This window comes from Oenanthe melanoleuca, chromosome Z (genome assembly GCF_029582105.1).
Source record: "Oenanthe melanoleuca isolate GR-GAL-2019-014 chromosome Z, OMel1.0, whole genome shotgun sequence".
Taxonomy (NCBI): Eukaryota; Metazoa; Chordata; class Aves; order Passeriformes; family Muscicapidae; genus Oenanthe; species Oenanthe melanoleuca.
The window spans coordinates 69,180,205-69,194,986 of record NC_079362.1 but is presented as its reverse complement, the minus strand read 5'-3'; the positions used below and the strand labels follow the sequence as shown (position 1 = coordinate 69,194,986).

The 14,782-nt window shown below is 36.7% G+C and overlaps 1 protein-coding gene across 2 annotated transcripts in view; it reads right to left on the bottom strand.

Moving 5' to 3' along the window:
- Positions 1–14,782, bottom strand: part of KIAA1328 (KIAA1328 ortholog) — a 170,957-nt gene that overhangs the window by 135,968 nt on the left and 20,207 nt on the right. Inside the window, exon 1 of one of the 2 annotated variants that reach the window (XM_056514002.1) lies at positions 10,569–11,084. The exons of the other annotated variant lie outside the window; for it this stretch is intronic. Coding sequence (XP_056369977.1) covers positions 10,569–10,649 — 81 coding nt within the window. The 5' untranslated portion in view covers positions 10,650–11,084. Of the gene's footprint in view, positions 1–10,568; positions 11,085–14,782 lie in introns of those variants that run through there. 2 annotated transcript variants of the gene reach the window in all.

Below are 14,782 nucleotides of genomic sequence, written 5' to 3'. Positions count from 1 at the left end.
CAATGACAGACTGACACAGTTTCAAAAAACAAATAAATCACTTCCATTATGTCAGAGCACAATCATCAGAACAGCAGGATCACAACATGAGTCTCTCACTATGTCATGAAAGAACATAAAACCAAAACATGGCATCTCTGAATTTGTTTGAAATACATTTTAGTGAAACAAAATTGCATTTCAAATTATTAACAATGCCTTCAAAACAGAAATTTAAAATGCTGATCAGCTTTACATGAAAAAAAAAATTCTTGCTCGTCTTTAATTCACTTAATTTTCAATGCCTGCTTAAGAACAACTACTACATAAGCCAAAAGGTTGATGGAAGAGATTTCTATTCCTAATCTATGAAACAACTGGAAAAGAAAGAATGAAATATATAAGATGCTAGAAGTTGATTTATTTTCTAGACAAGATCCATCATAATAAAATGGTAACATCAATTAACAACAATTTCCTAGCACTGCACCAAGGCTGTCTAAACACTATAAATTCTGTTGTAATTTTTGCATATAACAGTTTATTTCACCAAACCATTGTCAGTCTTTTCAAAGCTGTAAAAACTGTGGGAGACTCCTCTTGTAAATGAATCCTAATCAAAATTTGTTTTGAGCACTGTTGTGTTTTCCAAGACTCCTAATGCACCCTTTTCACAGAGCAAGGCATATATTCAACATTCTGCAGGACAAACTGCAGCAAAATTGACATTGTGGCAATAGAGGCTACATCTCTATTAAACTTACAGAACAAGGGGCCAACTGAGTTTTAAATAAGACAAAGCACCACATGGCTGTACTAAGAGTCTCATCTCTGTCAGCAAGTCTGTTCCCAGTTGACCAGGGTTCCAATTTGATATGCAAGTTCATTACTGAATCTGTCCACACTCTGTACCTTTCATACTGGAGTTCTGTCAGGCCAATGAAAACAACCTGACAAACATCCTGCAGTGCGACACCACTCCTCTATGTATCTGTTTTATTAATGTGCATTCAGTGCAGCTTAATGTACAAAAATGTTACAGTGAATTATTCTCCTGTTATCAGAGACTTATCTTGGCACTAGGCTTAATACTACATTTGAATCTCAAATTGGCTTTGTAAACATGAAACTGTTATGTCTACAGTCCATAAAAAAAAAAAAAAAAAAAAAAAAAAAAGTGTTTTGATTATGATTGTTCTGGTATAAAAGTTTACAAGCATGGAAAAACTACTGTCCATTACCCAGATGACTTCAGAAGACTGATTCTGCTTGAGATAAAATTGAGATCAAAGAACCCTAATCCCAAAGATGAACAACAAATTTTACAAGTTCAGGGGAAATGTATCTAATAAAATAAACTAGTACTACTCAGTTTTTCCATTCTTTGTATATTCATTACTACATAATTGACAAATGGGAGATGAGCAGAAAAAAATAAATACTGTGTGCATTCACATAAATTTATAGCTGAGTCTCTTCAGGAAAGAATGATTCCATGAGCTGAGCTCACAATTTCTGTTGTGACTGGCTACTGCACTCCTTTCTGGACATGCCCATGATACAGGCACACAAGGCACTCTCTGAACACATCAGCTGTAGGTCCACCCAAAGCATTGGATCACAAATGCCATGGGATCAAGGTGGGCAAGCCAAACACTGCCAAGGGCGAGAGGCTGGACTGATCAAAGTGGCCTCCAGCTCACCTCTCCAAGGAGTCCACTACAGCTCACACTGTATGGGCAGCTTGTGGGTCACCACTTGTATTTATCATTTAGGAAGGATATCAGAAAGTCCCAGAGATAACATATTCAGAAGCATGATCTTTACAGAATGTATGGAGTAGAAACTCCAAGGTACCATCCCTAGTTCTCTTCATGTGATTTAACAGTGTAATTGCAGTCCACAAGGGAGAGAAATGCTGGTCCTCCATGCAGCTACCCAATGAAACTACAAAGCCTTGTGCTTCACGCCATTATGTGCCTTCTCTTAAAACTTCCTGCCTCCTCCTACATCCATACTGATCCTGACTAAAAACAATCTTCATTGACTAGCAGACATGAAAAAATAAAGTAGAATTCCAAAATATACAAAATATGACACAATGTAACACAAACTGAATCAACCTACAGCAAATACACAACATAACCCTTTCAAAATACACAACATTGAAAAATAGATGCATATTAAGGAACACACTTCAAAGACAGCTAGACTAATTATCTTCCAAGAAAATTTGAAGAATATACTGAGCAGAAATCTTCTTTCCTAGGGAATGAAGATTCACATCATCTAGCAAGCAGATCCAAAGAGTGAAAAGGAGTTTTTGTATAATCTCATATACTTTTCATGAGCCTTATAAAATTCTGGCAGATTTAGTAATCTTCCATAAGTCTCCAGATTCCACAAGTCCTATTAAAATAAAATTCCTGACATTGAAAGAAAAAGGAAGTAGACCATCTTAAGCAATACAGTGTGGACAGAGGGGAGAGCAAGAGGAAAGAACCAGTCTTTTTTACAGCTCATAAACATAGTTTTGGTTGCTCTTGAGGCCAAAAGATCTAAAAGAGACAAAATACCACTGATTCAGCATGCCCACAGTAATTTTATGTCAAAACTATGAAGTGCAAAGCTCCTGCAACTCAAGTTACCCACACTTTACTTAATTTCAAGGACCAGGAGAAAATAATGACTCATTCAGTAAGATATTAATTGCAGAGCTTTCCTTTCATATGTTTTTTTATGAAATATGAGGTAAGAATCTATTTTAGTATCTACAAAGAGCAACAGATGCGGCAATGGTAAAAAGTGGCATATCATCCAAAAGAGAGATAGATGAAGACAAAGATGGGGCCCAAATAAACACCTAAGGACAGCACTTAGCAATTCTGAATTAATTATCAGTTGTCCTGTAATTTCTGTCAGAATTATTTCAGCCACGTTTATTTCCTCATACACAGTGAAAACTACAACATGAAAAAGCAAATAAAATATAAATCTGCTGCAGATGAGAGTCCCAAACCTCTGATTACTTTATTATTGGTATTTAAAGGGTAGAAGTCATAATTCTGGGAAGCAAACCCTGACTTTACTGTGAGCAGTACCATTCACAGTTCCAAGACATCACTAGCTACACAATTAATGCAAGCCAGCTACATTTTGTCCTTTTTTTCCTGAAAATTCAAACCATTCAGAACAGCTCAATGTCCTTGAGCAACATGCAAAAGAACACCCACAGTGGTGTGTCCCTGGCTGATGATAAAGTAAGACTGAACAGAATTCCTAGCAGGAAGAATAGAGAAGACACCTTTGTCATGGGGGAAGTCAAGAGGGCTATTTAAGTCACATTGTATTTTGTTCTGCTCATTTCAGTTACTTTAGACAACCAATCTTCAATCTTAACATATATGTGCATTTAATTATGACTTCTGGGGACTTTCTGTAACACCAATCAGAAGTTTTTCCATGCAGCTTTGCAAAGATGAACTTCATCAAGACTTCTATAGGCAAGAAAAAGCAAACAGATCCCAATTATTCCACATTGCTGCTCTGACTCTGCTCAGCTTTCTGACATTTCAGCCATACAATCATTCTCAGTCTTGTTCCATTTCACTCAGATTTCTAGTCTGTTCTAATACAGAAGCCAAGACTTCCTATCATTCATACAAGTGAATCTTCTCTCACTTTGTCCTCTCTTTTCCCTTTGAGAGAGGGAATATCTATTGCTCTAATCCCTTCTACATAAACATGAAAGAGAGAAGATCTATTTAAGCAAAACACTGGCACAAGAACAAGCATGTTTAAGCTAGCTGTAACTGTGTCTAGCCTAGAAATTAGGAGGTGTCATAAAAAAAATTAGAAGCTCTTCTAAGACACTGATCCTTAAAAACTGGCACAGAGGAGAGAACTAACAAATGAACCAAGGCAGATATTTACAGCTCTAGGAACAGAAATATGTTAAGAAGATTGTTTAAAGAGCCAGAAGACTCCTGATAGTCATCTGGTCCCCGCAGATGAGCCAGGAGAATCTCCAATGCATTCAGTGTCCAGTCAGAACAATGCAATTACACTGTTGTTAAAATCTTTGCTCTGTCCTGTGGTTGTTTCCAGAAAGACGAGTGTAATATAGTGACATGAACCATGCCAACATAAGAGAAGTTCAATATAAACAGCTCATTAAAATCAACTGGGATTCCCAGGTTGTGCGTGCATCAGAGCAGATGGACCCAGGAAATACCCAGATGGCTTTCTGGGGAAACAGGAAACCACAAGCCTTTCTGGGTTACCAAACCTAGCCCCACACTACCAGAGACAATACCACACAACCCTTCCCATAATCTTATCGGTCCTGAAGGTAAATTCACTTCACTTGCTCCCATAACTTCACCCTGCAGATAATTAGAAACTTATTGCTCATTTTTAATTTCCCTCTTTTCATAGAAAAAATTTATTCAGTAGATTTATTAGCAGGTTAAAGCAAAGAGCAATGGCAGGTTAAGTATGGTTATTTGCACTGAAACAGAGCAATGAGGCCTTGCAGGACTTGTCCAGGTATCTGAAGCAACAGCTGGACATTAAAAGCTGTGCTCACTTGAATCCTACCCTGCACCATTAAGAGATGTAAAGTAACATCTTTAAAATCACCTAAGGATCTGTCATCAATATGTCCAGCAATATTTACAGAAACCAAAAACTTCTCCCTGAAGATAATGAAATATGAAGAAACCCACCCTGGGACAGTTAACGTATTTTAAAGGCTATTAAATGCTTTGCTTGCATTTTTATATAATTACCAAAATTCTACACTCTGAAGAAACTAGTTGAAAGCAATACACTTACTTCAGTAAGTTCTCTGCATGTAAACAAAATTAGACCTGCCAATCTTTGTGACCATAATATATTTTCTTTACCCCTTATTTTATTTTTGCATTTTGGAATAAGCCATATTCCAATCCTCCTCTTGATTCTTCCTACACAATCTCAAAATGTCACAGCTTAATGTGCACAAACATGCCAAAAACAACCTCTACAAGAAAATTGCTAAATGCCAAAACTGCACTCTAAAAATTAATTTACAGGACTTCAGAAGACAGCAAGATGCCACTTTATTGTCAAATTCCAAGTTGAGTTTACAGAACTACTAGGTGGGGAGAAAAAGCATCATTTTTACTAACAATGACTTAAAATATGCAGAAGTCAAATGACACAACTTCACAATGGCATTTTCACATTTCCAAACAGTAACACTAAATTCAGATGGCAAACATGTAGCTCCATGTATCAAAGCATGTGCCAATCCCCCAGAAATTAAATTGTACAGAGATAAGAAAAAGCCTGGCTGACTGCAAACTGCTGAAAGAAAAAAAGCATTGTTAAATCAATCATATTTGAACCTTCCTGGAGGTAGACGAACCCAGCAGCCAAGAATAGTCTAATTCAAGCATATTCATGACTTGGTGGCTTAAAATTATAGATTAGGATGCCATTACACCATGCACTACTCCTTCACTGCATCTGCACTGGCACCCAGGCAAGACCCAATCACTGTAAACAACACCACACTTTGGTCTCCTGGTTCACTCAGCCAGGACATTTTGAGAAAGTTTTAATAGCCACAATTGTTTTATTCCATTTTATTCTCACTGCTTGGGATATACATCCTTCAGCTGACTCATTTTTTAAATCACTTCAGTACTTAAACTGTCACACTCGATGCATAATCTGACACCACAGAGTCATAGTTTGAATATTTCAGTTCTATTACTTTTAATTCTGTACCAGTTAATCATATTTTATTTAAAGGTAAAATGTTAATCTTCTGATGTTAAAAATCATCATACGTTACCTTTTTATGGCCGCATATTAAAATAAGGATACTTGCCAATTACCTAGAGTCTTCTTTTCAGGATTTAAATGAGACATTGACAAGAGGTCAGCTCAGACTCTCTGCAGTACAACAGTCTGCACAGCATGCCAGAGGTGCTCTCTTTAAATTTCCCAATACTTTGCAGCTTAGAAATTAGCACATCTCACCAATTTGCTAGTCCAGCTTGGTGTGTCCATATTTAATTCTGAGTACAAGGCGTACCAAAAAGCACCTGGCTCCAAACTGTTTGCTATAAAATGGTTACTCTATTGCAAGCTCACAACTCTGACCGAAATCCTTCAAAAATCCTATGTCTCTCCTCTGACATAATGAAAGCAAGTCTTTTGTTATTGTTTTAACATTGCTACTTCTAATGACTTAAAACACACCTCTACACACATCACCAGAATGAGGTCTTAGACTGCATGCATTTCCCAGCAGGGACTTTTGTCTCCATACTTGTCTGCAAAGCAACTACCAAATTGTTAATTATCTATAATTAAAGACACCATAAGCCCAGAAGCCATCAGAGTACATCTCAAGTTTGGTCACGTGGCCATTTATGCATAAAATATGCCTTTTCAGTACCTTTTTCTACTTGGGTGCTTCCTTCCAACCCTCTTTTAAAACACAACCAAGAAAAGCATTCTTTAACACATTTTTATGTATAAACAAATGAAAATTACAAACCTGTGTAATATACTTCTCTCAGTCTTTTCCTTGACCCCAAAATTTTTTGTTTTATTTAAAATTTTCAGAGTGTCCATGAACTATCATAACTGAGCAACATGCTTGCATTTAACCTTCGTGTCACACAAAGGCCAGCAAGCAGTACCACAAAATTTTAAACAGGTGAGCAGGAGAGAAAACAGCAGAATTGCTCAGTGCCACATCTGGTAAGTCAGGAAAAGCAGAGACTTGAGCTGGAGATCCTCTGGATTTCCAGGCTTATTCACATGGCTCACGTCTGGCTCATAAGCAACATAATCTGTTTCTCAATAGTTACTTTTTCCTGTGACCACAACTGCATACTGCAGGTTGCACACATCTGCTCTACCTTTAGCACTCTAATTGCAATGGTAAGCATGTGATCATACAGGCCCAGAAGCAACATACTAATTTCATTTTTAAATGGAAGAAAAGCAGTGTGGTTTTGGTTGTGGTACTGATCATACTTATTTATTTTTATTCCATCATTTCCACAGTCAGACCCACAATTATTGGCAATGTTGCTCAGTTTTGGATGCTCTGCTTTCAGTGTTGACTTCAGCACTAGCATCAAAGCTCTTACATACATTAAAAAAGTCAATACTCTTCATACAACTACCATCCACACTTAGCTGGCAAGAGCTCATATACCTCTGCCTGTCTGCAAAATGAAAAAGATATTTTAAGTGTAAGAAACCTGGAAACCTGAAAATGTACAACTCAAAATGCACTTCTGCTAACAAAGCCTAGGAGGTAAAACTGCTCCCTCTCTTAACCTTCTTTACAGCCATGCTCAGCTACCAGGTAAGCCAACCCATGCCCACCTGACCAGGCAGCTTGCTCTATGAGACTACACACCTTACACAGGTGGCAAGCTCAAGGCTATAAATTTCATTTTAACATAATTGCCTTGAATTTTAGAAGTCTCTTCCTCCTTCAGGCAGAAGACAGTCTCCCCTCATTCAAAATGAGGGTATGCATTATTAGAACATTTGGAAGTGACTAACGAGGGTGAAACCTAAGTTTCATTTCTTACAGATTCTTTAGAATGAAACAAACTATATCTAAAAAGTGCAGATATGCTTTTTTATTTCCTTTGCAGTTCAGGGGAGGGGGGAGGGAAAAGCATCACTGATTTGTATATTAAAGTGCAAGCATCTGTCCTACTGATGACATTCTAGGGAAGCACATTAGCATAAAATTTAACGATGTCAAATAAGTGGATGTGAAATAGGGACTGCGTAAAGACACTATTTCCAAGCCTGACAGAAACATCACTGTTTAGAAATGCAAATGATACCATTATGTTCAATAATTATATGAAAATATGAACAGTTCAGCATGTTTTCCAGCCCTGATGGCGGTTAATGGGATGTACGCTTATGTAAATAACTACTATTAAAGCTAATGCTGAAAAAAACTAATAAATTCATACTAAAGCAACTGATTTAGTACGCTTTTAAACCCCAGCAGTGCTCACTTATTAGAAAGGAGTGCATTCTTATGTTTAGAACTCATTACTGTTACAAGTCACTGCAACTCCATCAATTACCATGCATTAATGAAAATGGGACACATACAAAAAAAAATTATTGCCTCTCAGCAGTTTTCTTTAAAGACAAAATATAGGGGTATTACCATCACTGGGCCTTGAGGAGAACTTATCAGCAACATAATCCTTATTACTATAACTGTACTCCATGTTCTATAAACCCTGGGGTACTTTTTGTCCCAAGAAGGGGATGACCTTTATGTAAATCTCTTGCCATATGCACAATGAAAGTGACCATAAAAGCTTACCATTCCACAGTTAAAAATGTATTTAAATAAACACATACATACTAGGATCTGAACTGAAAATATGAAATGAAAAACTAAAACTCCTGAAACCAGACCAAAGAAGTTGTAATGCCAACAGAACTAAGGATAAAAGGTATTTGTGGAAGTCTTCAATAAAGCCCTTGTATCCAGATAAATTCCATCCAGTTTTACACTTACACTTTTAATAACCTCCTAGAAAGCCATGGAATTAAGACTTTAGGGATGCTATTCATTCCTTTTTGGATGTTTTTGCCAACTACTCAAAATTCTTAGCCCTGGTTGAACATCACAACTGATAGAGGAAACAAAACCAAGAGTGCTGTTAGAGTAATGAATTCCTAAGGAAATTAAAAGCTGAGATTTACTGAACGTCTCTAACTCTACAACTAACCCACTTTCATTTTCTAAGCAGTCTATGGAAATGAGATATTAGTGTAACATCCACTAGATCCTAAGAAGTTTAGCAAGGCTAAAAATGCATTTATATTAGTTTGCATTGACTGACAGTTTAAAATTATGGACAGATTTCAACAACCTTACAAGAGACTATGGACAAAGAACTGATGCCAAATGGAGAAGATTAATGTAGGACAGTTACCAGTCCAGTCTCAGCTGCTGTAACACAAGATGGCATTTTGCTATGAGAAGCACAGACTTGCTACTCTCAGCTACAAAAGCACTGTCACTAAGGACTGTGAAACCCCACATCAATAGAAAGGGGTCAAGAAACAGATGCTGTTTTCATCACGCTTGAACAATGACCAAGTTCTTCAAGGCCAATGTCCACCTTAAAAGCCAATGTTAAATTAATACTATGCTTAAGTGCAATGTCCTACCCACAGCACAAAACAGTAATAAAGCCTAGCCCAGACTGAAAAATTTCCAATCTAAAAGCAGGCAGCAAAACAAGGCTTTCAGAGAGCCAGCAGCTCACAGAATACAACAACAAACACATGATGACAGTCACTGTGACAAATGTTTGATGGGAGAGAGATGGAAGAAAAAAACCCCACAAAACTATCTGATTGCTTTCACTAAATCTCTGTTGAAAGAGAGGTATGAAGTGTTTTGCTATCTAGACCATTAAAACCATTTCATGAGTGAAGGCCACTCTAAAAACAGTAAGACAAATTTGCTACTGATTAATAATAAAGCCATTCATTTTATTCTTCAAATCTAAAGTAATTACAAGTCAGAGCATGGCAAATGGATTTAGAAGAAGCCATTACGTCAGAAGAATCCTTTAAAGAACAGTAATTTAAAAGACTGAACTGAATAATGAACTCTCCTGAACAACAATTATTATGAGATTGATTTATTGAAAGTGTATTTAATTATGCAAGAAATGTTTAAACTTTCCAAAATAGTGCAGGAAGACAGAGAAACCAATAGCAGAGTCAGCCCTACGTCCTCATTATAGTTGAGAAGCTGAAGCAGATGGAGATTTCATTTAGTTTAGAAGGATAAAGTACATCAATTTCTCTGAATCCACATTTCTAGTCAATTTGTTACAGTACCAGCTTCAACAATTAATGATCTCATTTTCTCATTTGTGCCTCCTTTTAAAAGACCTCAGTCTTTGTTTCCAAATGAGCAAAATGTCATAAAGAAAAAATTTAACTCAAACATCACTTTGAAAGCTCATGTGTCTAAAGCCAAATGTTTCAGCAATAACCACAAAGCCAGGAGTCAAATTCAGTCAGGTAAGTAGCCTGGTCAGTTTAAGTATCTGTAAAAAGCAGAAAGATCTGTCTTTCACCTGACACAGTTTAACTGACCAGCGTGACTCCTACTGAGAATTTTTTTTTACCTGAACTACTCCACTTTGGTTTTTTTTCTTAAAATCCCTGATATTGATATATGAGATTGCCATGGTTGAAGGTGCATTTCCAATGACAGGTGTCTCCTGTTTTGTTCACCAGGGGCAGCCCATCATCATATCCAGTTCTGACATGCCCACCACACAGTTAATATAGATAATACCATAAATCTGTGCTTCAGATACCCAGAAATGGGAGACAGGCTGTCTGGGAAGCATATAGCTACCCACAGGTATCAACAATTTTGTAGGGCAGAACTCCAGCTCTTACTCAGTTTCAAAATCCTTAAGTTTCTAGTACCAGGTACAGATCACCACAATGTAAAAACATCATGAAACATGGGAGATGAGAGAATGCTACTAGCCCTCAACACTCACCTCAGGGAAACTCCAAAATTCTATACAAGAGCTGTTGGGTGGGAACATCTCTGCTTCAGTCAGACACACACAGAACATCATGCCACTTTTGATATAAAACACAGAGCAAATACATTTCTCCCATTCCACAGCTGCATTACTATGCTGACAGTACCATCTCACAGACAATCCTGCATCACTGAGTGCAGAGTTTTAGGACAAAAAGCCTGTCCAGCTCATATTCTACAGAGTCTGCTGTTGACTGCTTAGATGTGGCCTGCTGATTCTGGGTGTTTTCATAACATGGTCAGTATTGCTAGATTGTGCTACAAGGCACTAACTAGAATTTAGCACAGAAAGCTTTAAATTAATCTCCAGCCATTGATCCATTTGAATACTCAACATTACAATATGTTTCATCTTGTTTTAGTTTAAAAGTTCATGAAAAATTCAAAATATCTTATTTACCCAATACTCCTTGACTGATTCTTCTACATTTAAGTTCGTAAATACATACATTATTTAGCCAATACTGCAGTTACAGAATAGCGTATAAATATTCAGGGACTTCTTAATAAGTGCAGCTTTTTTTCAACAGACCACAATGGTTGCTTAGAAACATTTACTAGTAGGATACCTGAAATAACAGTAAGAGAAACACCTTCAAAAAGTAGAGTAGTTGGGTAAAATGGAAGAAAGGAGCAAAATACTAATTTTCCATTCTCCTCACACACCTTCAAACAAATTATGATGCACAAGAAGATATACAGTATGCATTCACATATGAAAAATAGAGAGGGAAAAAAACTTCAAATGATAAGCTGAGGGAGCCAAGTTAAGAAATAAAAGAAAACTAATGACGGTCATTTCAAACCCTCAGTTCATAACTTGTCAGAAACTATACCATCAGGAACAGACTTAGCCAAAGTTAATCTCTAAAACTGTTACTGAGTTTTAAATAAATAGCTTGACTTTCAAAAGCAGAAGTTTCCTACAAATGGCAAATTTCCCTTATATACAGAAATCTTTTTGTCTTTTTTTTTTTCCCCAGGGGGCAGGGGTGCATTGCAAGGCAGGGAGCCATTTTCATACACAGATGCTCAACTCCAGTGTTAATATCCGTGCCCCACCTCCCCTTGACACTGTGCTGTCATTTTGAGGGCAGAATGTCCCCCTGCCAACAGCAGCCCCAGGGAGGCACACACACATGAATCTGCCATGCAGGACACCAGGACCACACATCCAACACAACACAGAAAAGAAAGCCCTTCTGTGTAAGACCCTTCGTTCCCTCACCTGCGATGATAGCTTGGTGGGTCTGATTAAAAAGGAAAGGAAGCAGAAGTGCTCATATTTTCAGAAGAACAGATTTAACATTATAGGGAATAAAAGGCAGAACCAGCAAACAAATTCTGTACTCTGATATCTCCTTTTTCTACCATTTTGTTCTTTGCATTAAGCAAGCCAGTAACTCTTTTTCTTCTGAAAAATACTACTCATTTTACATTAACACAGTAGAAAGGAAAAGGAGAAAATATGTAAGTGGCCCTAATTTATGTATGCAAGACTTATGTAATGAACAGTACTATGGCAAAACTAAAAGCATTTTATTAAAGTCTCTAGATAATGCTTATAAAGCTCATTATTCTTCCAGCAAATTAATATTCTATGTTTCACTAACACTATAAGCAAATGAACTGTTCTAGTTAAATTAATATTCATGTTAACTGCATGCAAAACCAACTAATTAAGTAGTTCTATAACATTAAGAACATATGTAAACAGAGTCTGTGACCAATTTTAAGACTAACCAAGTAAATCATACAGGATTTGTTGTGTGAATCTGGCTGGGTATTCAGCAACCTGATCTACTGGGAGGTGTCCCTGTCCAGGGGCTGGACCTAGATGATGTATCAGGGTCAAACCATTTTCTAGGTCTATGCCCACACAGAAAATAATTCCACCAAAAAGCTTAAGTAACATAGGTACATTCTAAATATAAACCAAAAGAGCAGCATAGTACAGCTGACTAGTTTAAATCTACAAAAAATAAAAACAAATTCATAATAAACAAAATCTCTTCTTTCCTTTATTTTCCTGTTCTTTTCCATATAATAATATTTTAAGCAGAGCTCAGAATTCAATAACCAATTTTTAATTTTTTTTAAGTTTCCTTTTCACCTGTTAATAAGTTCTTACAGAAATGTTAGAGATGCTTTTTCTTCATTTAAGAAACAGCATCAAATTTACATGGAAAAAATCCCTAATGGTGATAACAAGAAAAGCTAAAGACCACAAAATAATTTCTTTGAGCTATGAAGTATTAGCAGTATTTGCTTCTTAATAATCTCATTACAATTTTTTTCCTAAGACATATATCATGACAGTATTAGGACATCTTACAAAGGATATTTTCCTGATTGTTAAATTAAATCATATTTGTTATTTATTAAGTTATTATATTTATTATATTATAATAGCATGTAAATTATATTATAATTTTCAGGCACCTAAATTAATAATAGGAGCCTGAAAATACACTGTGGGGGGAAGGAAAACCAAAAGCTTTTCTGTTAGCAGCTCCTAGTAAAAGAGGAAGAAGATGCAGCACAAATAGTCTAAATGCATAACTGCTCACCCCTTACCATGAAAACGTAAATGAAATAACACAAATAAGAACAACAGAATTGCAAGTCACACACTCCAAAGCCAATGCCAGAATTTAGACTACCACTACAAGCAGTTTAGTCACCATACAGAAGCAAAGAGAACACAAACACCAAGAATAGATGCTGTAGAAGACACCACAGGAGATTACACATGGCAATTCTTCTCACAAGCTTAGGCCCAAATGCTATTTCAAAAGTTCAAAGGGTGCTTGAATGCCCAAATCAGACAGATCCCTGCTTGTATCAGCTGTCTCACAACTGATTCTAGGTCACCTGCCACCATCCCGGCTCTTATTAACCCTGACTCCTTATCCCAAATATTTCTGAACCCATCAGTCACACTCTTTAGTTGCTTTCACATCAGTCATATCCAGCCCAACCTCCAAGTATTTCTTCCCAGACACATTCTAGACCTCACTCTCCCAATACAGACGCCAATTACATTCTTCCTCTTTTTCTTTTACGTAAACTTCACTTTCAGAAAGTGATATTTTTCCCCACCACTCTATCATCTTCATAGTTGTAAGATGCTTTCATTAGGGAGGGCATCAAAAGAGCATGAGCAGCTGTTACTGGATTACCCAGTTCAGCACAAGTGGGCAAATTTTAGCAAAAACAGCTAGAGATGTCATCCCAGCATGCATACCTGAACACCACTAAGTGTCACATCTAAGAACAGCAGCACTAGAACTTTCAGGTTTATTATAAGCAAAAGAATTAAAACAAAGTTTTGATCCTCTTTTGGTTTTGAAACACTTAGTTTGAAACACTTTGGATCAAGTTTCTTTTGAAAGAAGTTTGAAATGTAAATGTCACAAGACAAACCAAGCCAAAACAGTTACTTTTGACCAAATTATAAGATGATAGGCCTAAATATTGCTTTAGGAAGAAGGTATAGACCAATTGAGTATTTGAAATCTCTAGTACTAAGTATTCAATTTTCAAAGTTTCACCTGTTAAGGAAGGGTAGAATTTACTTCTAAATCTGCATGCAATTTTAGTTGTTGTTCTCTACCCAGACAGCACTGAGCAGTTCCAAAGTAAATGTAAGCTTGGGCTGCAGACAGATGTTGTTATTTTAATGCTGAGAAGTTACTCAAAGTTTTGTGGTGAGATCATTGCATATCACCCATCTCCCTTCCCCCAAAGCTTCTGTCATAGCTCATCAGCAGCAAATTTGAACAGAGGGGTCTTCATAGCTTCTCAGGGGTAAAAAAATCAACCATAACAAAATAAGGATGGATTTTCCTCAAACTAGGCATTTCAAGAATCAAACAATATTTCTCCTGCAAGAATCTCAAGGAAAAAAACAGAACAACAAAAATGCATGTTGCTGAAAAAAACCCACACAGTCCCCATGCTAAGTGAACTAAACTCTTACCAAGCTGAAATTGCACTTTGTTGGATAGCTGCAATCATATCAGAAGCACTAATTTATTACTGCAGGGTACTTTCAAATACTGCAGTAAAGAAAGTTATCTTATATAGAGAATATGTGGGGCAAAAAAAAGGTAAGATTTATTTTAATAGACTTGAATTTTTTTTCTTATGGCATTATATCCCTGA